Source organism: Canis lupus, chromosome 7, assembly GCF_011100685.1.
Source record: "Canis lupus familiaris isolate Mischka breed German Shepherd chromosome 7, alternate assembly UU_Cfam_GSD_1.0, whole genome shotgun sequence".
Lineage (NCBI taxonomy): Eukaryota > Metazoa > Chordata > Mammalia > Carnivora > Canidae > Canis > Canis lupus.
In genome coordinates, this window is record NC_049228.1 from 75,216,497 (window position 1) to 75,243,795 (window position 27,299).

Below are 27,299 nucleotides of genomic sequence, written 5' to 3' on the forward strand. Positions count from 1 at the left end.
TACTCTCTCTCTCTCAAATAAATAAATAAAATCTTAAAATATATATTTATCTTTATTTATTTGAGAGAGTGTGAGCAGAGTGGGGGCAGAGGGATAGGGAGAGAGAATCCCTAGCAGACTCTCTGCTGAGTGAGGAGCCCAACCTGAGGCTAGGTCCTGTGACCCTGGGATCACGACGTGAACCAAAATCAAGAGTTGATCATTTACCCAACTGAGCCACCCTGATGCTCCTAAAAGACTGCCTTTAAACATGGGAAACACACGGCCTCTCTTGGCATGAGGAAGGAATAATGTGTTATGAAGAAAAGGGGGCATTTTCTAAGCAAAATTTCCAAAGGTTTTTCTTTTATTTCCGCTGCTGTCTCATGTCAGCTGGCCATGGGATGGGGAACTCTGCCAGAAGGCATCTGACAACCTCTGTCAGTACCTTTGGATGAACACTTGGGATCTGACTGTGTTCACAAAGCAGAGGTTGTCTCCTAAAGACTGCACTTAACCATGCTATTTATTTTTGGAGAAGCAGGAACTAGAAAGCCAAGTGCCTAATGCAAACTCAACAGTAGAATTCATACCCTAAAATGCTTGTGCTTTCATGTATAATGACCGAAACTTCCAATGGTAACTGTTAAGGGTTGGTTTTCTGCTGGAGTACCTGCCCCGTCTGTTTCAGACTCTTCCTCAATATAGTTGCTGTATTTAATTGTATCCTCTGTGCTGGACTTTGGGGAGGCTCTTAGGATCAGTGTTCATCTGTGTGTACACTAAAAAACTAGAAATAGAAAACACAAATCTTTGCCAAATTCTTCAGAGATGAGTATATTTGTATATGGTTTAAAATCAAACGTTATCAAAGCTTTTGATTAAACCAGAAGAGAAGTAATTTATTTAAAAATAAACATTTGTACTTCTGCGGTGCTACTAGGGACCATCTGGGCTTGGTTTGGGTGATTATAACTGGAGCCAGGCACAACAGTGGAAGGGACCCAATTTTGGGCCTTAGCCATTCAGCAGCTGGGAGAGCTTAGGATGTCAAAATGTCACAGCAAGAGCATAACCACCTCTGGGAGCTTTCTGGACCTTGCTTGTGGCAGAGGTGGGGCTTGAGGAGCTGACTTCAGCCTTCTCCCAGTTTTGCGGAAGGAAATGAAGCTCTGAGTTGGTTGACTGCTACTAGCGACTATTTTATTTGTCAATATTCTAAGACTTACTAGGAAGTCTGTGTCATGAAAAAGATTATCTCTCAACCCAAGCTCCAGTGTACACCCCTCCCCCTGCAAGTGAGCCAGTCATCTTCCAAGTCATACCCTCCTCATCCAGGCTTCCCATTGGATCATGCTTCACCAAGTCAGATCTCACTCTTTCTTGAGATCTCACTCTTTCCTCTTGCTTGAGTGAGACAGCTTCAGCAGGATTAATTCAACAAGATTCAGACTTAAGCCTCCTATCTTATTTGATTTGTTCACCAGGTTTCCTCAGAAACCAACTTTGAGACAAAGATTTGAGTCCAAGGAGTTTATTTTGGGGTGACCCAAGAAAGCGTTATTCAGTGGGTTACCCCTGTCAATACCTGGGGGGTCAGTACCACTGGGGAACTATGGATGGTGGCAGAGAACACACCTCAGTGTCATCCCACCAAAAGAGGGCAAGGAAGTTCAGGGATTTTTCCTCCCATTCAAATGTCAGTAGCTGAGGGCTACATCTGTACTTCTGGCTGAAGCCCCCAAATGGAAAATTGTGGGTTTGGCAGTAAGTTGCTCTGGCATACACTGTGATGGCCAGTACCTAGGGATGGTAGGCAGAACACAGGCAGCATCTGCTAACATCAATAAAAATAACATCCAGGGCTCTTGTTTTAGTGATGCTGGAAAGCTTCTAGGAGAAGTATGCAGTGCCACAGTGAGTATTACCTATGGAAGTCTCCCAAGGTTTCTTATGTTTGGCGTATGAACTGTGCATCAGAGCCCTGCTTTGGCAGTCCCCCTCCCCACCCTATTTCCAGCACATGGACCAGAATTCTCAGGTCTTTCAGGAAATTCAGAGGTCTTTCATGTGTTTTTTACTCTTTCACTAACTCTGAGAATATAGTTCATCATTCATATTAGTGACCCTTCCCCTCCTATGAAAAGGCATGTGAAAAATCACAAAGTATAAAAATATGAAATACTCTTCCCACCCTCAAGGACCATGTAATCCAGTTGGTCAATTACTATGTGTATCATTATTCTTCTTTTCAGGTGGAATAAGGGGTAAAAACTAAAGGGATCAAGTTGCTCAAAAGTCTTTCCACCTGGAAAACCTACAAAAACAGAAATCAGGTTAGCTTGAGATTAGACTTGGAATGCTATAATCAGAGAGTTTGGTCCCTGATTTAAACCTCTGCCAAGTTACTGAAGATGATACTACTTTTAGCATTGTGTTATAGTCAGTGTTTTGTCGGACCACAGCTACACTGTCAACTCCTTAAGAACTAGGATAATTTCCATATTAGTTCTCTCTTGCTGCATACCAAATTATCCCCAAATTTAACAGCTTAACACAAGATAGATTTATTATCTTACAGTTTCTGCCAGTCAGGAATATGGGCAACAGTTTACCTGGGTACTCATTCTCTGGGGCTTTCTCAAGGCTCATGTCTCATCTGAAGGCCTGACTGGAGAGGATCTGCTTCCAAGCTGACATGATTGTTGGCAGGATTAAGTTCTTAACACACACTGGTAAACTGGGGCCTTGGCTTCTAGATTGTTGTTGGCTGGAGGCCACACTCAGTTCCATGCCAGATAGGCTTCTCCAACATTGCATTTTGCTTCACCAAAGTGTGCAAACCAAGTGTGCAATAGAAACAGAAGTCAGTCTTTTCTAACCTAATTATAGAAGCGACAGTCCATCACATTTGCCAAATTCTATTGGTGAGAAGCAAGTCACTCAGTCCAGCCCATACTTAAAAGAAGGCGATTACATAAGGCCAAGACCACAAGGAAGCAGGGATCATTGGGGTATAGTAGGTGCTCCTAATGTTTATTATTTTGAACATTTATTGTTCCTAAAACACCAGGACAAGTTGCAAAACTGCATCACAGCAAAAGAACATTGGATTTCAGAGGGAGCTGATCATATAATAGGAGGGTTTGGAGTTGTACATTCTCTTTAGTGGACAAATCCCCTTAAGAACTCCATCATGTACTAATAGCGAGACTGTAAGCTCCTTTATGTGGGTGAGACTGTGTCCTTAATCTCGACATCCTCAACACTTTCCCTGATATGTGAAAGGAACTTGGCAAACACTGAATGAATTGAGGAATGATTTAGTGAATGCCAATGTCTGTCCCTCTCAGGACTTTTTCCTCCCCGCCAGGCTACACATTTAACAAAATGTTATGCCACGTTAGAAAGCAGTCATGGGCCATGGGGGAGTTTACTATTGCAGAAAAACCAAACAAATATTTGATTAAATGAATGTCAACACAATATTCCCTATGTTGGCTCTGGCATTTTTATTTTACAATATCTTTCAAAATACTAATCTGAGAAACCTACAATGTGTACAAATAGAAACCATGCCCAGTAAGATCTGTGCTTACTAATACCTTTGGATTAAGTCTTCGTAGGATGGGCCCTGGAAAGATAGAATTTACAATCTAGTTTTATCTAGAGATTGACTCTAGCAAGGATTTGGATGCTAGATGTACTCTGGGGAGTAGTGTCTCACAGAGATTTCAAGTTGGAATTCAGCAGAAGAGTGAATCCATGTGAATATTAGTGCAAATCCTTTTCTACACAAAGTCAGCTATAAATTTTTGTAAGCCCTTGGAAGTCTATGATTGCAGTGGATTTTAAGAAAGTGTCAGATGAAATGCTTGTTAGAAAAGGAAGTTCTGGGAATCCCTGGGTGGCTCAGTGGTTTAGCGCCTGCCTTTGGCCCAGGGCATGATCCGAGTCCCACATCCGGCTCCCTGCATGGAGCCTGCTTCTCCCTCTCCCTGTGTCTCTGTCTCTCTCTTTCCTCTGTATCTTTCATGAATAAATAAATAAAATTTGAAAAAAAAGAAAAGGAAGTGCTTTTACTTAGAGAAATTAATTCTTGGTTTCAGAACTAATAGATATTCTCTCTCTTTCTCCTTCTCCTTACCTGTCTTTATATCTCTATCTCTGTCACTTCCTCTATCTCAAGGAAGAGTGATTTCCTGATTCTATACACATAAAATATTTATGGAAAGTCACAAACTTTACTGGCCAATTCAGCCTTCTTATTCCGTTTTGGGTGACTTAAACCCTACATATTAATACTAACATTCCTTGGATGTTGATAGATGAGTAAGAATCAGATTGTGTATTTCGTAAGAATGACGGGGGGGGGGGGGGGTTCCCAAGAGCTACAAATTCTGCAAAACAAATCCCTTAAGTAAATAATGGAAAATGATAGTTTATTTTAAGCCCTTTGAAAAGTTGAAAAATGATGCAAAAGGAAAGGGCTCATCTGTTCCTAGTCAGCTTTTGACCTTTGACTATATAAACACAAGACACACATGACCTAGAGCTAGGAAACAGAGCATTATTTCTCTACTATTCAGATGGACAAAATGAACCTTCCCATTAAGTTTTACAGAGATATACTACAGCACTATTACACAGAACATTGCATTTAATAATTTAGTTTTTAAAAAGGCAATTGTTAAGATTTTTGGCAATCTCAGTAACTTTTTTTTTTTTAAAAATCTCTGAAGTGAGGAGATTGCACCAGATTTTTTCCAGTTTTTCCTGCTCTAAAATGCTAATACCAGGACTCATCAAGACAGGCTATCTCAGAATCCATACACTAATTCTTGTCCTTTCACCACAGCCCTTTCTAATTCTATCTAATTCTATCCCATTCCATCTTGACATTAACACACAACTGTTAACACACAGAAGTGTGCAAGCTCCTGCCAAAAGCATCTCACTTCTAGAAAGGACAATGAAGAACCCAGCACCAATATCAAGTGCCTTTGTTACTATACACTGAAAGTACCTGGTAGGAAGTGGGCCACAGAAGAAGCAGGAACATATCTCCTCTAAGCTTTTTTATTAGCAGGAAGGATCAGTTGTTTTTTTTTAAGATTTTTATTTATTTATTCATGATAGACAGAGAGAGAGAGAGAGAGAGAGAGAGAGAGGCAGAGAGAGAAGCAGACTCCATGTAGGGAGCCCGATGTGGGACTCAATCCCAGGACTCCGGGATCACTCCCTGGGCAGAAGGCAGGCGCTCAAACGCTGAGCCACCCAGGCATCCCAGGAAGGATCAGTTTAGAAGGTTAGTTATCAGGCAGCCCAGGTGGCTCAGTGGTTTAGTGCTGCCTTCAGCCCAGGGTGTGATTCTGGAGACCTAGGATTGAGGCTCACGTCAGGCTCCCTGCATGGAGCCTGCTTCTCCCTCTGCCTGTGTCTCTGCCTGTGTCTCTGCCTCTCTCTTTCTGTGTCTTTCATGGATAAATAAATAAAAATCTTTTAAAAAAATAGAAGATTAGTTATCTGCCACCTTGCAATTCAGTTGCTCTAATAATTCATCTCTCTTTACTTCCTTCAGGTAGAAAATTCATCTCTCGTTACTTCCTTCAGGTAGAAAACTTACCCCCAAGAAGCTTTATTTATGGCAATTCCTACATAGCATTCTAGTCTTAGCTGGATGCAAACTCCTCCAGGAAGACTTAGGCACTCCTTCTAACTTCCCATTTTGTCTTGCACGCATGCTCTCTACTATAATAATTTCCTTGCAGTGTGTTAGGTCTTCCCAAGAAGGGCTATGGTCTTCCATCCTTGTATCTTCAGTGCCCTATCGCCTACCATATAACTAGAGCTGAAAAGATATTTGTCCAGCCCATGAGTGAATGAAAGACTTTTCTGACCAATTTCACCCTGCTCTGATTATTCTTTCATTACAGGTTAGGCTGTTTATACCATGCCACAGAAGTTCTTGAAGCAAATAAACTAGTTAGCTGCAAAATAATATTTCTGAGTCAAGGGATATCTATATGAGCAAGGAAATTGGCTATTTAAAGAAATTTTATGTAGATCTTTTTGTAACTGGTCAAGGAAGACATGAATTCAGATTTGCACAGGAATTTTAAGGAGCAGCCTTGTGGGAGAGAGTCCAGAGCTGCTTCTTCTGCCTAAAATTAAAACTGTCCAAAGAGCCTAAGAACTGGCTCATTTCCCTCTTCCCAGCCCACTCACTGATGCCCTAAATTAAAACTTGAATTAATAGCAGAAAAAGGAAGTATACTCTGAAGAGGTTTTCATCCACTAAAAGGAAGTGAGTATAAAAGACAGTTATCAACTTTTTCACTTTTATATTTTTTATGACACTGTTTCTTAATATGAACACAGCTTTATTTTCTTTTAATAAAAGTAACAGATGTTAATTGAAATAAGTTCAGACAATACAGAAAGCATTAAAAAAATGAAAATTATCTTATGTCCCATCACTCAGAGAGAACTGTTTATTAAGATTTTGATGTGTACCTTTCTATATTTTTTTCTATGCACATACAACAAGTGCAGTCATATTATACATTGATGTTTTGTAAAATTTTAAAAATTAAACTTAACATATAATGGGCATCTTTCCTTTAAAATAAATATTGATCTTTGTTATTGCTTTTAAATCTGCAGGGCAACATCCCATTGTATGGTTGTATTGTGATTTGTTTAATTAATTCTCTGTTGATGACAATCAGTTACATGGCTTCCGGGATTTCAGTATTATGAATAACACTATGATGAACATACCTGTTTGTAAAACTTTGTAGATTTTTCCAGTTATTTCCTTAGGATAAATTCACAGAAGTAACACTGCTGGATAAAAGGGTTTGCATGTAAAGAAACTCAATATATATACTGCTGAATTACTCTCTGGAGAGGTTGATCCTATCTGCATTACTATTATCACTGGATGAGAAATTATTGCAGTTAGCAATAATACAGCAGTTAGCAATCGATACAGCAGTTAGCAATCTTAAAATTGTACCTATCTATTGAGCAAAAATTATGTTCATTGTTTCATTACACTGATTACCTGATAGGGAAATACTGATCAAATTTTTTTTTAAGATTATTTATTTATTTTAGAGAGAGAGAGAGTACACATGCATGCATGCAGGTGAGCAGGGGGAGCGGTAGAGGGAGAGGAAGAGAAAAAATCTCAAGCAGAATTCCCACTGAGCATGGAGCCAAGCAACGGGCTGCATCCCAGGACCCCGCGATCCCAGCCAAAACCAAGAGTCCCATGCTTAACCAACTGAGCCACCTCAGTGCACCCTGCACTGATCAAATTCTTAGAGGAAACTGCACTTGAGTCTTGGAGGTGACTAAAATTCAGTCCCACATTAAGGAAGTAACAAGAGACCTGAATCTCATAATGGCTCAGGTGACATTTTGCTTATTATTTTCTTGGACAGTCTGTTCTTGAGGTTTGTGTAGTTAAATTATTGGCTGTTTTGATTTTCATTTTCCCTTTTGGTCCCACATATCCAAGATTAACTTGAGAAGAATTTGGAAAGACCATGAAGAAGTTATTCATTATCCTTACATCCTCCCTCACCTCAGAGTGAAATAGCATGAAATAGGTCTAACACCTCAGTATATCACTGTGACCATATCATTCTTCTTTGCATCCCCAAATTTCCTGCCTGAAGGATCTTTATTCCCTTCTCTCTCTAAAACTCTTACTCTCCAGCAATAACCTTATCTCTTTTTTGCCCTTCCTTTGAGTTTTGACTCAGTTCCTCTTCCCTCAAAGCAAGACTAGAACTGCATTTCATGTTATTCATTAGAAAACCTGATAAGGAGATTTTACATTAATCAACCTGATATTTTATTTGACCTTTATAGGTTTAATCAGTACCTTGTTCATTCAGTCGTCCACTTTGAATACCTTCTTCCTTTCCTTCGTTTATCCATATTCTACTCATGCTTCAAGATGAGATCTGAGCCCCATTCTTTTAAGAATACTAATTTCTCACTTGTACATTATTTGGGTTAAGGATAAGCCAAAATCATGCTGAACATTACCAGATCCTTTGGACTGGTGAACAAAGTGGTATTACACTTACTGGCATTGAATAACTGTTGAAAGCATTTACTTTGTCATCTTCAAGGAAGTGTTAACAGACTAGACTCTCCTTTACCCCATCCTTAATTTTTTAAACATTACTCTTTGCACTCTTTGCTTTTGCTCCTAGGTAACGGAAATTAGGGACACCGCTAAGTCTTTGCTTGGACTGTTAGACACCAATGAGATATACATCTTCTCTATAAGCACCAATGAGATATATACTTTCTCTATAGAACTAATAAGATGCTATTCTACTACGTTAAGACTCCCAAGCTAACATTTACTGCTGAGCACTTACTCTATGCTCAGTATCTTTTTTTTTTTTAAGATTTTATTTATTTATTCATGAAAGACAGAGAGAGAGAGAGAGAGAGAGAGAGAGAGGCAGAGACACAGGCAGAGAGAGAAGCAGGCTCCATGCAGGGAGCATGTGGGACTCGATCTCGGGGCTCCAGGATCGCACCCTGGGCAGAAGGCAGGTGCTAAACCGCTGAGCCACCCAGGGATCCCCTCTTTTTTCTTTTTAAGCATACTTTATTTATTTGTGAGAGGGACAGAGAAAGCACGAGCAGGGGCAGGGGGAGAGGGAAAAGCAGACTCGGGGCTGGATCCTAAGACTTTGGATCATGACCTGAGTGGAAGGCATACTCTTAACCTGACTGAGCAACCCAGGCACCCCTGTGCTCAGTACTTTAAAAGAACTTCACAGGCATTAACTAATTTTATCCCCATAATAAAGCAATGAGGAGGGTACTATTACTAAACAAAAGCCTGGAGAGACTAACTTGCCTAAAGCCACACAGCTGCAAAGCAGTAGATATAGAATCTGAACCAGCAGCCTCATTCTAGAGCCTGTTCTCTTAAGTGCCATGACAGGTATGCCCCTGAGATAAAGAAATCTGCTGGAGGAACATTTGAGACCCTTTGAAAGGTAAGAGTTCTTTTTCTTCCCAGGAATGCTGTAATCTTTTTTTTTTTTTTTAAAGATTATTTATTTATTCATGAGAGAGAGAGAGAGAGAGAGAGAGGCAGAGACACAGGCAGAGGGAGAAGCAGGCTCCACACAGGGAGCCTGACGTGGGACTCGATCCAGATCCCGGGGCCCCAGGATCACACCCTGGGCTGAATGAAGGCGGTACTAAACCACTGAGCCACCTGGGCTGCCTGGAATGCTGTAATCTGCATATGATACTTGGAATTGCTGCAACCATCTTGTGACCAGGAGTTAGAGCTGAGTATGGTGGAGTAGAAAGATGCAAGGCTCTCAAGTTTTTAAGGACATCCTTGAGAAACTGAATTATCCAATCTTGGAACTGCTCTACCTTTGGAATTCTTGTCATGTGACATAATACTGAACTAAATACTGTTTAATTCCCTTCCATTAGGTTTTCTGTTAGTTGTATGGAAAAACACTCTCACTGATAAGCATACTCCAATCAGGGACATACAGCTCTTTCAGAGAGTCCAAATATCTGTACCATGTGCAAGTTTTTCATTCGGTTAACAAGTACAGCATGTCAGGTACAGTACAAGAATCAAACAAGTTGGGAAGGGCAGATTTCTCCACTCATGGAGAATAATAATCTGTTGGAAAATGTGGTAACCAAAGTGGAGGCAGGTATATATATAAGGAAGGTATCATGAGAACTAACCTATACCAAGAGGTCAGAGAAGTGCCTAATAGAATCAGGTGAATGCATGTTTACCAGATTCAAAGAATCCATGCCATATCGGTATCATCCATTTGTAAGTTTCTTATATATTTAATTTGTGATATTTTCTGGTTTTAGTTGTATACGACATAGTGTTATGTGTATAATAGTGTTAGGTGTATATATATTTAGGCAAATTTACAATACAATAATTATTTTTTAAAACAGATTTCTAATCTTTTTAAAGTTTCTTTTTTTTAGTAATCTCTCTACCCAATGTGGGGCTTGAACTCATGAGCCTGAGATCAAGAGTCACATGCTCCCGGGACTGAACCAGCGAGGCAGCCCTATAAAACAATAATTTAAATCAACGTGGAGGCCCAGAATATTTTTCCCTTTTAAATGTAAATACTGAAACCAAGTTAGGAGAAGCAGACTGACATAAAAGATAAGCAAAGAAATGGGAAGGAAGCCTTTCTTTGGTGTTTATCTCTGGCTAACTGGCTGGCGGCCTTCTTGTGCCTTGAACTTCATAATTTGTAAGGTGTGACTTGTAAATGGTTGCAATGTAATACTGCAGCGTTTTTAAATTCACGAAGCACAGAATTTTAAAACCCCTATACTGCTGTGAAAGTTCCAGAAACCATTCACCAGTTTAGCAAAGCAAATGGGCAAAGGGAAGGGGTGGTACAGGACATGACACACAAGAAAAGAAGGCAGTGAATGAAGGTGAAATCAAGAGGTAGTCAAGTGCCTGGTAAACTCTGCACAGCAGGAAGCAGCGCTGTCCACATTACTGCTACTGAGTAAATACTTGTTGGAATTTCCAGAGATGACCAAACAAACATCAAGAAGGAAGTGGCTTTTTTTTTTTTTTAAGTTTTATTATGGAAAACTTCTGACATGTACAAAAGTGCCGAGAAGAGTCACGAGACCTACCGCATCTTCAACCGTCATTACTCAGGGCCAGTCTTGCTTCCTTTGTCTCTCCAATGTTCTCAGGCAAATGCCACATCTATTATGTCACCCCTAGTATGTCGGCACACATCTCTAAGGCAAAAAGAACGGGAAACGAGGCGTTTTGTGTCGAGCTCACTCCGTGGCAGCCCTATCGTCGACTTTATAGCTTGTGAAATATGGTTTACAAGAGGGTTAAAATGGGCTTTTTTTTTTTTTTTTTTTTTAAGTAACCACGATTAAAAAAAAAAGCAGGTGGTCAAATCCCCAAAAGGCTCTCCGGGAGGGAAGCAAGCTCACCCCACGCCTCCAGCTCGGCAGTTCAGGCCCCAGAAGCCCCAGGAGCAGCCCAGGGCCGCGGCCCTCCGAGGTGCAGACCCCAGCCACAGCGCGCGGGCGCCAGCCAGCCCTTTAAGGACCTGGCTGGCCTTCGCCCCGCCCCCTCGGAGGAAGTCTCCGCCCCCTGGGCCCCGGCAGCCCCCGCGCGCCTCCGCGCGCGCCCCCGCCACCTCGTCCTACGGAGCGGCGCGCCGCCCTGGACGCGCGGGGCCTGGGGTCGGGGGCGCGCACGCCGTGCGTCCCAGGCTCGCTCGCGACTCTCGCCTGGTGCCGCCGGGAAAGGCCGACGGTGCGGTCCGCCATGTTCTTCTCCGCGGCGCTCCGGGCCAAGGCGGCTGGCCTCACCGCCCAGTGGGTAAGGAGGTTCGGAATGAGTCCGGGCGCTGCCGCCGCCCGTCTCTGTTTCTCGGTGTCTCCTTTGGTGGTGGGCACGCGAGAGCGCTGGGCTCTGCACGGCCCGCAGGCGGCGGCAAGGACACTGCGGCCTTCGCCCTCGCGCAGGGAGGCCGCCAGCAAGGCGCTCCGAGGGAGGGTCGCAGGCCGAGCTGCGGCGGGTGCGTGGTCTCCCTCCAGCCCCGGGAAGCTTACGCCTAATGTGGTCGAGGAGAGGAAGAAGCAAGGGCCGTCTGGTGCTGTGTGTGCGCCCGCCCGTCCTTGCGCGGAGCCCAGGCCTGGCCTAGCTCGGCCTCAAAGGTCGCTAAGACCCCCGCCCGCGAAGGAGGACCTTGCCTGTCAAGCCCGGTGACCCGGTTGCTGCCAGGTTGCAGGGGCGGCGCGCTGGAGAAGACTCTGAGATTGTAGGCTCTGGCTTGCGTGTCCAAAGCTGAAAGAGCCTTTCCTTAGGCGGATAGAAGGCGTTCGATTGACTGCCTGTGTGTCGCAGATCGGAAAAGTTAGGTGAATAATCGTATCCCACTGTGAAAGAACACCGCAGGGACTGCACCCAGAAGGATTTTAGAGCTTGGATGGGCTTCTGACGCCCGAGTACATGCCCTTATCTTAGGCAAGGAAAGCGAACCTCAGTTCGAAACACTCATTCAACTTAGAAATGGGGATCCCAGGAATGACGATTATAGCAGCGTTTACTGGAAAAGAGACACCCCTTCCCCTTTGTTTCCCCTAGCAGTAAAATAGAAAGGTTGGGTCAATGCTTAGCAGAAGACCGGCCGATAGTGCACAGAGTTAGTTAGGCCTGAGTTTGGATGGTGGCTTCACTGCCTTTTCTAGCACTTAGTTTTCTTAGTCATAAAACGGGAAGAATACTCCCAATTTGCAGTTTAGTCTTTCGGTAGACATTGGAGGTCCTACTGCACTGCCGGGCTGCAGGTAAAAATATGGATAATAATGATAGGTAACATTGGGTGACTACTTTCCATGTGCCGGGTTCCCTTTTAAATGTTTACATTCTAAATCTCATTTATGAGGTTGGTACTGTTATTTTTCCCTATTACAGATAAACGGATTTAGACAATCCCTGTTCTTGTGTAGTTGATAGTCTCACGTAGCAGAAACTTTAGGACGAGTATGGTACAGTGTTAAGAGATATGGATAAGGTCAGTTTGGTTTGAAGGTGGTAGAAGATTTTCCCTGGAGGCACTACTAACAAATTGGTGATAAGATCACATAAATTAGGGAGAGGGTATAATAGGTGGAAAGGACAACATAAGAAAAGGCTGTTTTTATTGGTAGTTAGCAAGAAAAAGCTTAATGTCTCTAAGAAACCTCAGTGTTGCTGGACTCCATTGTTAGAAGCAAGGTGAATGGAGAGATGAAGTGAGAGAGGTGGGCAGGGCCCAGATGTTGGAGCTCCTTGCTGTCCATGCCAAAGATTTCGGCTTTATCTTAGAGGCAATGCTGAGCCAGTGAGGATTTTAAAGGAGTAGAGGGGCATGGTCAGATTTCTCTGTATTGGATAGATAGCTGCATGGGAGTGAGGGAATACATTTGACCAGAGCCAGAGGCAGGGAGACAAATAAGGCTCCTGCAGAATCCCAGGTGAGGGGTGATGGGGATCAGACCTTGTCTACTGGTTGAAATGATAGAAATAAGAGTACAGATAGATTTTAACTTCTTCAGTTTTTGAGGCAAAGGGTTATTACAGATAAATTGAAAAACAGTTTAAACAATGAAAAAGTATCTTCGGGTAGTGGAAGAAAATTTCAATGAAATTTTATGTTGGTTTCTGCAGCTGTTTTTTCTTTGTTCAAATATTACCTGGTATGTAATGTATACCCAATAAATATTTGTTGAGTTGATGAATAAGTTTTTGTTGTTTTTCATTTTCTTCCAATTTTATTAAGCAATCTAACAAATCTTTCTAAGGTGTACAGCAAGGTGGTTTGATGTAGTTCAATTTTTATTACACAAGTAATACATTGTAGGAAAAAACATAATATTGGGAACAGCAAACAGAATAAGCTCAAAAAATAAAAATTACCATAGTCTCATTGGCCTGGAAATTACCAAAATGTTAACATTTTTGTGTCTGCAATTAATAGGACTTACAGAATTTTTTTTTATTTTTTTATTTTTTATTTTTTTGGTAAAAATTGGATGGTAATTGTTCGCCCTGTTTTGTAGCCTGTTTTTTTCTCATTAAACAATATTTTTATTTTTTTATTTATTATTTATTTATTTTATGATAGTCACACAGAGAGAGGCAGAGACACAGGGAGAGGGAGAAGCAGGCTCCATGCACCGGGAGCCCGACGTGGGATTCGATCCCGGGTCTCCAGGATCGCGCCCTGGGCCAAAGGCAGGCGCCAAACCGCTGCGCCACCCAGGGTTCCCTCATAAAACATTTTTGATCCACATTCCTTATCAGTAAATATTTCTTTTTTTTAAGATTTTATTTTTATTTATTTATGATAGACAGAGGCAGAGACACAGGCAGAGGGAGAAGCAGGCTCCATGCCAGGAGCCCGACGCGGGACTCGATCCCGGGACTCCAGGATTGCGCCCTGGGCCAAAGGCAGGCGCCAAACCCCTGAGCCATCCAGGGATCCCCTCAGTAAATATTTCTGTATGGTCATTTTTAATGCTGTGTAGCATTCTACGGTGAGGATGTTCTATAGCTTATATAACCAGGCCTTTCTAACCTTTTCCAAATAGAATAATCAGAATGACCTAGAAAAAGTCAGGGAAAGTATAAGAGGTCCCACTAATAAAGTTCCTTTCTTAAAGAGAAACCATTAAGGAAACCATTTGTATTTTCAGAGAAATTGCTTATTCTGTTATAATTTCTGCTGTATTAGCTAACTGCCAATTTCTTTACCATAGACATCAGTTTATCATTGCTTTAAAAATACCCATAACTTAGTACTGTCTAGAAGTGCCTACAAGACAATAGTTGTGTGATCTTTTAAACCATATTTCTTAATCTGGAGCCTCATTTTTGTTTCCTGTAAAGTACAGTAATACCTTATTTAGTGATTATCAAGAATTGCCTAAAAATGTGAATTGTGGAGCAGTAGACACTTAGAATAGGTTTATTCTCTTGAATAATTTTCCATGGCTTTCTGTAATGTTGATATCACTTTGCAGCTCATCACTCACTGCCTCATTCCCAAGCAACTGCTTAATTCAGTAGGAGTGAGGGAATTGTGGCATTTTCAGCATTGTATTTTCAGCCTTAAAATTTGGGTTCTTTTTTGTAGTTTCTATTTGATCTTTTCGTTCATTGAAGATTTTTTTTTTAATGTCCATAAACTTGAGTTTAGCACTTTTGAAATTGTTGTGTAGTAATCTCCATTGATTGTCTTTTTTCTTGAAAATGGGCTGTTTTGTTTTATGTTGAGTAATTTTGGATTGTATCCTAGACATTGTGAACTATAGGTCATAGAAACTCTAGATTTTGTTAATTCTTAACTCTGTGAGTGTTTTTGGTGTTGTGGCAGGCTGTTAACTCAGTTGAACTTGAAATATAATCCAACTCCCTTGTTGGCAGCAGCTCAAATATTGCTTCACTTCTTTTAGCTGGGCTGCTTGGAGTTGGCCCCAGGTGCATGCATGGTTTGGGGTCAGCCGCAGAATTTGTGGCTTCTCTCTGGCTCTTCCTTTTCTTCCATTTCCCACTTTTTCATGCCTGTGGTTGTCCCAAACTGTCCTATGGTTTTTCAAGCCATTAAAGCTACATGTTTTCTCTTGGGGTTTTAGCTGCGCAGCACAGTATTGACAGGGATCTGCCATCAGGCTAAAAGATGTTAAGTGTAAAGCAAAAAAACCTTGATTGGCTTCATCTAAGTATAGACTCCCCTTCTGTGTCTGCCATTTGGTGGTTCTCCAGTGCCTTCATTGGAGAGTGTTTTGGGTTTTTTATTTTTTTAAAAACATAGTTTATGCAGAGTTTATAGTTGTTACTCAAAAAATAGTTTATGCAGAGTTTATATTGTTTGGCCTGATGATATCTACTCAGCTACTCTACACATGGAACCTCCTGTGGTGGCATTTTTCTATCTAAATTTTCTAAATTGTAAGTTTTGTAGAATGAACTGTTTTCCCATTCCATTTAGAAGTTCTTAAACCTGAGTTTTCAGTGTCCCAGGGTATTTCCATTTTAGCTCAAGGACTCTAAAGGAGTTTGTTTTTTTTCTTTAAGGCATTTGTTTTAGTTTTCTATGTTGCTATCACAAATAAATTACCACAAACTTGGTGACATGCATAACACAGATTTATTGTTTTATGATTCTGTAAGTTAAAAGTTTGACATGGGTTTCCCTGGGCTAAAACCAAGGTGTTGGCAGAGCTACTGGAATACTGTAGGGGACAGTCTGTTTTCTTGGCTTTTCCAGCTTCTAGAAAAAGCTGCCCTTATTTGTTGGCTCATAGCCCCTTTCTTCCATCTTCAGAGCCAGCAAGGGCAGGTTAAACTCTCACATCACTGACTCTGCTTTCATCATTTGTGACATATCCTTTCCTAACTTTTCTCCTTCTTCTACATTTAAAGGGCCCTATGATTATCTTGAACCCACCCTGATGATCCAGAATAGGAGTTTCCCTATTTTAAGGTCAACTGATTAGCAGTCTTAATTCGATCTACAACCATAGTTCTCTTTTGCTATGAATATTAATATATTTAGAGTTTCCCAGGATTAGGAAGTCGGTATTTTGGGGGCATCATTACTCTGCCTGCCATGACCTTAAACACTTAACAGAAAGAGAAAATGAGTAAATTTACTTATTCAGTGAGGTTCAGCAGGCCACTACTGCATATTACAAATTCAGATCCTTATATTGGAGATGTGAACTCAGTTTCTGTTTCAAAGATATTTAGGGATGCATGGGTGGCTCAGTGGTTGAGCATCTGCCTTTGGCTCAGATTGTGATCCTGGAGTTCTGGGATTGAGTCCCACATGGGGCTTCCTGAATGGAGCCTGCTTCTCCCTCTATGTCTCTGCCTCTGTGTGTGTGTGTGTCTTTTTTTTTTTTTTTAAGATTTTATTTATTTATTAATGAGAGATAGAGAGAGAGTGTGGCAGAGACACAGGCAGAGGGAGAAGCAGGCTCCACGCAGGGAGCCCAATGTCGGACTTGATCCCGGATCTCCAGAATCAGGCCCCGGGCTGAAGGCGGCGCTAAACTGCTGAGCCACCTGGGCTGCCCTCTGTGTCTTGTCTTTTATGAATAAATAAATAAAATCTTTAAAAAAAAAAAACCAAAGATATTTATAAATAGCTGAACTCCCTTCTCATTGGGCACTGTTTAATATCAGCCCAGTACTTTGGGTAATAAAGTATAGGTTCATTGACATATCAGTTTGGTTTTCCATTTTGACTCACCCCCCACTTCTTGAGTCTGTCAGGAAACAGTCGTAGGAATTTTTTTTCACTCAACAAGCACTAAAGACAACGTGTTTAAACACCTTTCTTTGCTTTGTTGTAACAGAGGGAAAGTGCCTTATATGTGGGATACTTTGCTGAGTGTCATCTCGTTTTGTAGGTGAGACAGCTGAAGACTGTCAGATAAATATGCCTCAAATTACACAGTAGTAGGAGCCTGAACTCGGTTTGTTGGCAATTCCCATTTGTTTTTTCTTTTAACTGCTTTTCTAAGTTACTCAGGTTTACTGAGGGAAATTGGTATGTACGGTGAAGATTTAAATTTAATAGGTGCTATAATAGTAGAGAGGCTTTCCAATGTTTGCAGAGACCAGAGAAATGCTTTTACTCAAGAAGAGAGATGCGGGGAGATGCGGGTTAACTTTGGTCATGATGCATGCAATTTTGTTCCTAAGGGAATATCATGATAGTATCATGCAAAGAAATATTACAGTTTGAAAAATACAGGTAATGACATGCTCTTTTCAGATGGCTACATATTGCTATAAGTACGTGTCCTTAATATTTTGAAGTATGGAGAAGGAAGTTCCTCATTATCACTAACTAAATACTCCTTAGTATTCTTTAGTACTTCTAAAGATTCTGGGTTGGAAAAGATCACCTAGCATTTCTTATTCTTGGCATCATTACATTCTGAAGATCATATACCCTAAAGCAGTAATTCCCAAACTGGATCTAAAGAATAACCGATGATGCTTTAAAAATATACATACTCGAGCTCCTCTTGATCATAGGTTTGTTAAATTTTAAACAATATACGTTTGTTGGAGTATTAGGCCTTAGGACTAGAAAATAAAATAGTTTACATTTATATAGTATTTATTTTTGTTTATTTGATTTTCAAGTCAAAAAATTGTGCTAAAGTTTTACCAGTTAATTCTTTAAGTTAAAAGCTCTTAAAATCACTTAAACTTTTGAAAATGAGGTTTGCTCTTATACTCAACTTGTAATTATTTAGGGTCTTATCTGTTTTTGTGATTATTGAGGCCTGTAGCTTCATTTTAGGGGTACAAGAAGAAAAAGTAATGGGAAACTGGAGTGTTACTATTTAAAGTTCCAGTAATAATAATAATAATAATAATAATAACAACAACAACAACAACAACAACAACAACAGTAGTGGCCAGTACATAAATACTTATAATGATACTGTGCTAAATACTTTCTCATTTAATCTTTAACAGTTTAAGATAGGCACTGCTTTGATTTTATAGATGAGCAAACCTAGGCACAGAGAGGTAGAGTAACTTGCTCAAGGTTACAGTACTATAATTGGTGAAGATGAGACTGAACCTAGGTCTATTGATTGAAATGATGTTTGGATATTTCATTTCTATGAAGTATTCTTATCCTTATGAGTGTTGTTTGTATCCACATTGGATTTTACGTATCTCAAGAGTGCTTTGTTTAATTTATGGTCAGGTTAGACAGTATCGTTGCCATTGATATGGTTATCCTAATCTGTTATGCTCCTATAAAACCTGTGCTTTTTGCGTAGCTTTTCTGTTATATAATTTGGCCAAACTTTGGTTGCTAATTCTCTTAACAGTGCTAGAAAAATCACTGAGATTTTGTTACTTTGAATTAGCATTTTTAGTTAAATTATTGATGGAACTTTATTTGGAAGACATTTGTAAGAGCCTTCCCATATAGATTTGAAAATATAACAGAACTTAATTTTAGTGGTTAAAGCATGTATTCAAATTAGGCAAATCTTTATCTGGCTTTTCATTTATTTAGTACTGAGATCTAGGGAAAATTTTTTCCTTTGTTTTTTGAGCCTTAATTTGCACATCTCTAAAACAGATGGTAATAATACCTGGTAGGGTTGCTGGAAGGAGTGAATGTGTTACTCTATAAAGTTGGTAGCACAGTTTCTGATGCAGAGTAAAGCACTTGTATTTCTTATCACTGTCTTTGAAGTAGATAAGTTACTATTAGCCCACTCATCATCTACTTTACTAAACTAAAATGCACTGAAAACTTTTATTTAAAGTGTAGAAATACCTACTCTGAATGTATCATAAACAAAGACTGTTGGGGTAGTTTTTTGTTTTCAGGTCTTTGCTCTGACAGCCGAAAGAAATGGCTTCTGGTTGAGATGGCAGTGGAGGAGGCTGTAGGTAATAGGCAAGTAGGTAATTGGTCAACAGTGGCAAGTACAGAGGGAGCCAGTATCACTTTCCCTTTACCAGATGTTTCACATGTGAGTTGTGACCCCCTGCAGGTGCACACTTACATTGTGGATTTAATCTGTAAGTGTTTGAGGTAGTGTGAAAGGTATATTCTTTGCCTGAGTTGGTTGCTCATAAAAGAAAACACCGATTTTCAGTGCCTGACCTTAGTCCTATCTTTCTGACTAATTAGGTTACTGTTTCTGTCAGTTTCGTTTTGCAGCTTCCTTATCCTTTAAGTTCCTCTGGCTGGATGTGTCCTTTTATAGTGCAAATAACTGAGAACTGGTGAGCAGAGTGGATATACTGCTAATGTTTGAGCAACAGAGGAAACTAATTTTAAGATTTTTTTTATCTATTCATGAGAGACAGAGAGAGAGAGAGACAGAGACACAGAGACACAGGTAGGTAGTGGGAGAAGCAGACTCCATGCAGGGAACCTGACATGGGACTTGATCCGGGTCTCTGGGATCAGGCCCTGGGCTGAAGGCGGCGCTAAACCCCTGAGCTACCCAGGCTGCCCTAGAAACTAATTTTAAACAAATGTAGAGCTCATGAAAGATTCTGTTCTTGCGAGAGGGGTGTGTAAGAATATAAAATTTCAATTTTTGTTATTTTGAGCTCTTAGGATTGGTAATGCAAATAATTATTAAAAAGGGAAGGGCTGGTTTGCCTGGGTGGCTCAGTGGTTGAGTGTCTACCTTCAGCTCAAGTTGTGATCCCAGGGTCCTGAGAATGAGTCCCGCTTTGGGCTTCCCGCATGGAGCCTGCTTCTCCCTCTGCCTGTATCTCTGCCTCTCTGTGTCTCTCATGAATAAATAAATAAAATCTTTAAAAAGGGGCGGGGGAAGGGCTAATAGAGCAGACAGTTTAGATCCAAAAGGCCTGGGCTATGACTCCATCTCTGTCACTAATTTTTGTGGTATAGGGCAGGTTACTGTTTCTGAGCCTAAGTTCCTTTAAAAGTAAAATAGAAATAATAACCATAGATTTTTGAGAAGTCAATGAAAAAAAGTATCTTGAAGTACTTAACACAAAGCTACTCAAGTTGAATTCAAAGAAAACACTTGCTATTATTTGCCTGTTGTAAATAACTGGTGTTGGAATGCCTCTTCATTCCAAGGTAAAACTAAATTCAAATGGCTTATTAAGTGGTGTAAAGATGGTAACTCAGACTTTTCGTATCTTATTTATTCTTTTATTGCAAGTGTCTAATGTGGATGTCATAATGAATACAAAATAGGTGAAGCTCTAAAAATATGTAAAAGACATGGCAGCTTTGAAAATGGCCATGTGCTACCTTGATATGAATGGGTAACAGTTTATGCCAGTTGAGAAGCAATGGGGCTAATATTTATCAGTTTGCCCTAATTTGTTTCATTGTTTTATAAACAAATTATCTGAGCCTTTTTTCTACTATTTTGAAGAAGTTTTGGCTTCAGACATTGAAATTAAGTTGCTCAAATGCTACGCTAATGTGTATATATACATATTTAGGTATTCTATAGGAAAAGAAGAGTGGCATTTACTGTTTTTTTGAAAAAAGTTTTTTAAAAAGACCGTAAATTAAAAAAAAAAGACAGTAATTAGCTTGTTTTAAATAAAGGACATACATACATACTTCTCTCTGTAAATGAGAATGTGGTGAGCCAATGGAGGAGGCAGGTCTTTTCATTTCTAATCTGTCTTCCTGTGTGTGGATGCATTCCAGGTTTTCTTCATTAAATTTCTTGATTTCTTAGATCTGTATACTTCTAGAGCTCTGATATCAAATAGTTCCATTCAAGTGGCTAATAATAAGACTATAACTTATAAACATTAGCCCTAAGATCTTATATCAGTTCTACCAGTAATTAGTTACGTGATCTTGAGAAGTTTTCATAACTCATTTAAACCTCTATTTTCTGGAAATTATACCCATTTTGCATGAAAATTGTAAGAATTAAATAATGGAAAAGCTTGGTGACTGACACATAGTACTTCTAAAATAATAATGATAGGTAATATAGTACTCACTACATGCCAGGCAGCATATTAAGCACTTTTTACATAGATTATCTTATTGATTGATTGTTTTTAAAGATTTTATGTATTTATTCATGAGACACACACACACACAGAAGCAGAGACACAGACAGAGGGAGAAGTAGGCTCTATGCAGGAAGCCTGACGCGGGACTGGATTCTGGGTCTCCAGGATCAGGCCCTGGGCTGAAGGCAGCGCTAAACTGCTGAGCCACCTGGGCTGCCCTAGATTATCCGTTTTAATCTTTAGAACAGTCCTATGAAGAATATACAGTTGTTAATACAATTTTACAGATGAGGAAAGTGGCTCTGGAGCTGGGCTTTTTCTTTTCTTTTTTTTTTTTTAAAGATTTTATTTATTTATTCATGAGAGACAGAGACAGAGAGGCAGAGGGAGAAACAGAGAGGCAGGGGCTCTCCATGCAGAGAGCCTAATGTGGGACTCGATCCCGGGACTCGAGGATTATGCCCTGGGTGGAAGGCAGATGCTAAACCACTGAGCCACCCAGGCGTCCCTGGGCTTTTAACAACTTGGCTATATTGTCTTTCTGCAGATAGTATATTTATGGAATATTATTAAGTACCAGTGATAGATCCCAGTTCCTGAGATGTTAGACTGTGGCCAATGTGGCTTTCAGAAATGATGAAATTGATGCTTCCTATTTGGTATTGGTCCTTTTCACTGTCAGAAAGACAGTATTTCAGCAATTAGTTTGGTGACATTAGGCAGGATGATTTGGACTGGGGAAGGGTCAGCTAGAAAGCTATTAGAGTAATACACAGACCTAGAGTAATATCTGAATAGAGTAATGATAGAGAGGAAAAGGACTAAAGACTATTGATTTGTAAAAATTGAAATGTTGGGACACCTGGGTGGCTCAGCGGATTAGCGCCTGCCTTTGGCCCAGAGAGTGATCTTGGAGTTCCTGGATTGAGTCCCACATTGGACCTGCATGGAGCCTGCTTCTCTCTCTCTCTGCCTGTGTCTCTGTCTCTGTCTCTCTCTCTCTCTCTCTTTGTGTCTCTCATGAATAAATAAAATCTTAAAAGTAAAGATAAAAAATTGAAATGTGGCACCTGGATGGCTCAGTGAGTTAAGCATCTGCCTTGGGCTCAGGTCATGATCCCAGTGTCCTGGGGCGCCCTGCTCAGTGGGGAATCTACTTTTCCCTCTCTCTAAGCACCCCCCCCCCCCCCCCCCCCCGGCTTGTGCTCTTTCTCTCAAACAAAATCTTTAAAAGAATAAAATAAAAATTGAAATGTAATTAATATATACACATGGCAAAAAATTCAAACAGTATGCAAGGATATATGTATCATAGAATAAGGGTACAAGGATATATATTATGATAAATATATTAAATGTGTTACATATATTAAAGAGTAAATTTCCTTCCCACTCCACATCCTTGATCCCCTTTTTCAGAGATTGCCACTGTTACTGGTTTCGTTTGTAATACCTCTATATTCTTTATTTTATAATATTTTCTATATTTTGAAAAATTAGTGGGACATGCAGACTGGGTATATTTGTAGATCTTTCCATCTTGCTCAGAACTGTGAAGGCTCTGAGGTTTTACCCTACTTGCCAGCCAACACGTTAAACCTGCCTTGGTGTAATGGATGCTGACGGAGACTCCTAGGTCAGGGACAGAGGATTTTATTACTCAGGCCATAGGAGGGTAGCATAAGCTTCATGTTCGAATTGATTCCCCTTCACCCTCACATCCCATGGGAGTGAGATGGAGCAGCCTGGGTGAATGCTATGCATCACAACTGAGGAACCCAATCCCAGTTGCAAGAGAACTTGCTCAACCTTAGCCTGAGAGGGAGATACTCTACAGAAATCCTTGAAAAGACAGTCTGGAACAAGAACTGTCAGTGGCTAGTGCCTCTGCTCCTGTGCAGAGATGTGCAGAAACTGACACTCATGGAAAATTGTCTGCCAGCACTACTACTTCTTCCTCTCCAAATTTAAGTAAAAAAAAATTTATAGGTTAATTTCAGTGATGAGAAAGGAGAAATAGTATTTTTTAACCGTCTAATATACTTTCATCAGAAAAATTGATGGTCTTATATATATATACGGATATATATAATATATGGATTATATATGGATATAAATAATAAAAATAATTATGTGGAAATTCAGGAAGCTCTCACTAATCTGTTCTTTATGACAATATGGCAGTGACTCTTTACTTAGAGTCAGCTAACAAAGCGCAGTTTTAAAATCTGTTCTTAAGGAACGTCTGGATGGCTCAGCGGTTGAGCGTCTGCCTTCAGCCTAGGGTGTGATCCTGGTGTCCCAGGATCGAGTCCCATGTCGGGCTCCCTGCATGGAGTCTCCTGCTCTCTCTGCCTCTGTCTCTGCCTCTCTCTCTCTCTCTCTCTCTCTCTCTCTGTGTCTCTCATGAATAAATAAAATCTTTAAAAATAAAATCTGTTCTTAAAGTGCAGTTATTTAAATCTCCCATTTTTCAGTTATTAAATGTTTTATCCCCATGTCAGCTAAGCAGATGTAATGATGCTCTAATAGGTTATATAGTGCCTTCAGAGAAACTTTATTATTTGAGCCTCAAAACACCCTAGTAAGTAAACAGCCCTGTTTTATAGGTGCAGAAGTTGAGACTTAAGAAAATTAAGTGACTTGTGCAAAGTCACGTTAGTAAGCAGATAGTGGTGATCTAAACCCAAATTAAAATTTTTTTAAATCTGAAACTCCAGCATTTTTTTCTAGGGCTTAGCTGTTTTTTTTTCTGACTATTCTCAATCAGTAGTGTGTTTTCAGTGATTTGGACTTTAAAGCACATAATTTTGGTTAGAAGTGTCTGTGTCTGTATTTGCATATAAGCTCATGTACATATCCGGAACTACAGGTCAGCCAGAGAGTGCTTCAAAATAACTTTTCCAATATATATAGCTACATAGCCCCAGAGACCAGTTTTCAAGATTATCTCTGTATTTTTCGCTTTTTTCCTGTATTTTTCATTTTAAGTAAAGTTATGTGGCAGATACTGGAATAATGAGGAAGGGATCAAATATTAACCCAAAACTGAAGAAGCGATTTTAACTTAGAGATTGGTGGTGTTTAATTTGGTCATAATAGGGAAGTTGGAAAGATAAATAGGATTAAGAGTAATGGTGTTAAGTTTCATTTTGTACTTGAATGTTTTGTTTTACTATTTTTTAAGATTTATTTGTTTGAGAGATTATATGCTCGCATGAGCAGAAGAGCAGAGGAAGAGAATCCTCAAGTAGATTCCCCTCTAAGAGTGGAGCTTGACCTGGGCCTCAATCCCAGGACCCTGAGATGACCTGAGCTGAAGTCAGGAGTCTTGCACTTAGCTGACTGAGCCACCTAGGCACCACGATGAATGTTTTGTTTTAAATAAGATTTTTTTGTTTGTCAGTTAATCCATGCTGAATAGGAAGCATGGAAAATAGAGAAAAATAGAAGAAACTATGAAAATAAGAATCCCTTACAATCTTGTTAACATCATAATGGAAATAGGCACTTAAAGTTATGGCCTTTCCAGTCTTTTCATTAATATCTATATTGAATATAATTGGGATAGTAGTTTATGCTTTTTTGGTTTATTTAACTCTGATATTTTCCAGTTATGATTGTGGCATGAATACATCTTTCAGTGTCATTCTTTAGGAAATACAATTTTTGGCAGCTTTATAATATGATTTTTATTGGAATTATTAATATTTACTTAAAACCTTCCTAATTTGGGCTTTTTTTTTTTAAGGTTTTATTTATTTATTCATGAGAGACACAGAGAGAGAGAGGCAGAAACACAGGCAGAGTGAGCAGCAGGCTTCATGCATGGAGCCCGATGTGGGACTCGATCCTGGATCCGGGATCATACCCTGAGCCAAAGTCAGATGCCCAACCGCTGAGCTACCCAGGCGTCCCTGGGCTTTTGGTTGCTTGTGTTTTTCTATAACATTACAGAGAATATATTTCTGTAAAATAAACCTTTATCCTCTTTTTATACTATTCTTTACAATAAAATTCTAGAAGTAGAATTACCAAGTTAAAAGATGGAAACTTTCTTTAGTCTGTCTATAAACCGTTGTCAGTTTGTTCTCCTTGAAGGCTAAATCAGTTTTTACTTAATGTGTAAGCATACCTACCTCTTCATACACTCAGCAGAATTTTTATCCTTAAAAAAAAAGTGCTAATTTGATAGCTGGAAATACCTCATTTAAAAATGCATTAAAAAAAATTATGTGCAAGAGAGAGTGAGCATGAGCAGGGAGTGAGAAGCAGACTCTCTACTGAGCAGGGAGTCCAATGCCGTGCTCCATCCCAGGATCCTGGGATCAAAACCTGAGCAAAAGGCAGCCACTTAACCAACTGAGCCATTCAAGCCCCCTAAACATGTATGTTTTAAATTACTAGTTAGTTCATTAACAGTTATATTCTGACATTTCTGTTCCTATTTATTCATTTTTCTCAATAATTTATATGTGTTTATGATCTTTTCAGGCTGTTAATTTTTTGTCATCAAATGTGTATAAGATTCAGGAGTCATTAGCATGGAGTTAATATTTAAGGATGAATAAACTCTAAGGGGCAAAAAAAAAAAAAAAAAATCTATGGAGAAAACCTAGGACAGAGCTGAGCCCTGAGGACAGCCTACCCTGAGGAAGTAGGTAAAGAGCCAGTAAAGTAAACAATGTTAGGGTTCAGAAGTTAGGATAAGAGGAGACTGGATGCTTTCCATTCTCTTAAATTAATTCTTTATTATGAAATCTTTCATTCTCAGAGTATAATTAAGTAATTCACTAATGTTACTCAGTAAAAATGTTCTTTGATGACAAAAAAATCTCCGCTGAAGTGATGCAGGAATTATCTTCTAAATTTTAGTTTCAGTTAATTTTTCAAAGCTTTATGCTGGTCTGTTTTGTTTGTTTTTAACAGTATTATTTGGGAACTATGCCCTTAGTTTTATGTTTATCTCCGTCTTGGTTCTGGACAGGCAAATCAGGAATATAAGCAAAAACTTGTATTTAATTCTTAGATTGACCCTGAAGCATTTTGGGAGAATTTTTGTGTGTGTGTGTTTTTTTAAAGATTTTATTTATTTATTCATGAGAGACACACAGATCGAGGCAGAGAGAAGCAAGATCCATGCAGGGAGCCTGACCTGGGACTCAATCCTGGGTCTCCAGGATCACACCCTGGACTGAAGGCGGCGCTAAACTGCTGAGCCACCGGGGCTGCCCAGTTTGGGAGAATCGAATAAAAGTACAAGAACCTAAACAATCTCCTTGGTGTGTTTTGTTTTTTTCTTTTAAATGTTTATGTGTTTAAGATGCAAAACAGAAAGGATAAACACTGTGTTCCTTTTGCTGCCCAAGAAAGAAAACAAAAATGAGTTAAAGCCCCGTTTACCACTAGCTGTTCAAATTCTCCCTCCTTGTCCTATTATCCTGAAACAGATATTACCGTATTTTTTTATATTACCGTATTTTATAGCCATGTCCAGCATTCTTATTTTTAAATTTTTTAAAATTTGAATTCAATTAACATATAATGTATTATTAGTTTCAGAGGTAGAGTTCAGTGATACATCAGTCTTATATAAGACCCAGTGCTCACTACATCAGGTGCCCTTCCATCTGTCACCCCGTTACTCCATCTCCTCACCCCCTCCTCTAGTGACCCTGTTTGTTTCCTATGATTAAGAGTCTCTTATGGTTTCTCTCTCTCTCTGATTTCGTTTTATTTTTCCCTCCCCTCCCCTATGATCTTCTGTTTTGTTTCTTAAATTCCACATATGAGTGAGACCACATAATTGTCTTTCTCTGATTGACTTACTTTGCTTAGCATAATACCCTCTAGTAGTTCCATCCACATCATTGCAAATGGCAAGATTTTTTTTTTTTTTTTTTTTTTTTTGATGGGTGAGTAGTTGTATTTCATTGTATACCACGTCTTTAGTCGTCTGTCAGTGGACATCTGGGCTCTTTCCAATTTGGCTATTGTGGACATTCCTGCTATAAACATTGGGGTGCGGGTGCCCCTTTGGATCACAATATTCATATCTTTGGGGTAAATAGCTAGTAGAGCAATTGCTGGGTTGTAGTGTAGCTCTATTTTCAACTTTTTGAGGAACCTCCATACTGTTTTCCAGAATGGCTGCACCAGCTTGCAGTCCCACGAACAGCGTAAGAGGATTCCCCTTTCTCGGCATCCTCACCAACATCTGCTG

General features: G+C 39.8%; 1 protein-coding gene across 1 annotated transcript in view; it reads left to right on the forward strand.

Annotated features, from left to right (window-relative positions):
• The first annotated feature begins 11,209 nt into the window (after nucleotides 1–11,209).
• NDUFV2 (NADH:ubiquinone oxidoreductase core subunit V2) overlaps nucleotides 11,210–27,299 on the forward strand; it is a 33,805-nt gene continuing 17,715 nt past the window's right edge. Inside the window, exon 1 of the mRNA XM_038543852.1 lies at nucleotides 11,210–11,389. Coding sequence (XP_038399780.1) covers nucleotides 11,336–11,389 — 54 coding nt within the window. The 5' untranslated portion in view covers nucleotides 11,210–11,335. The remainder of the gene's footprint in view (nucleotides 11,390–27,299) is intronic.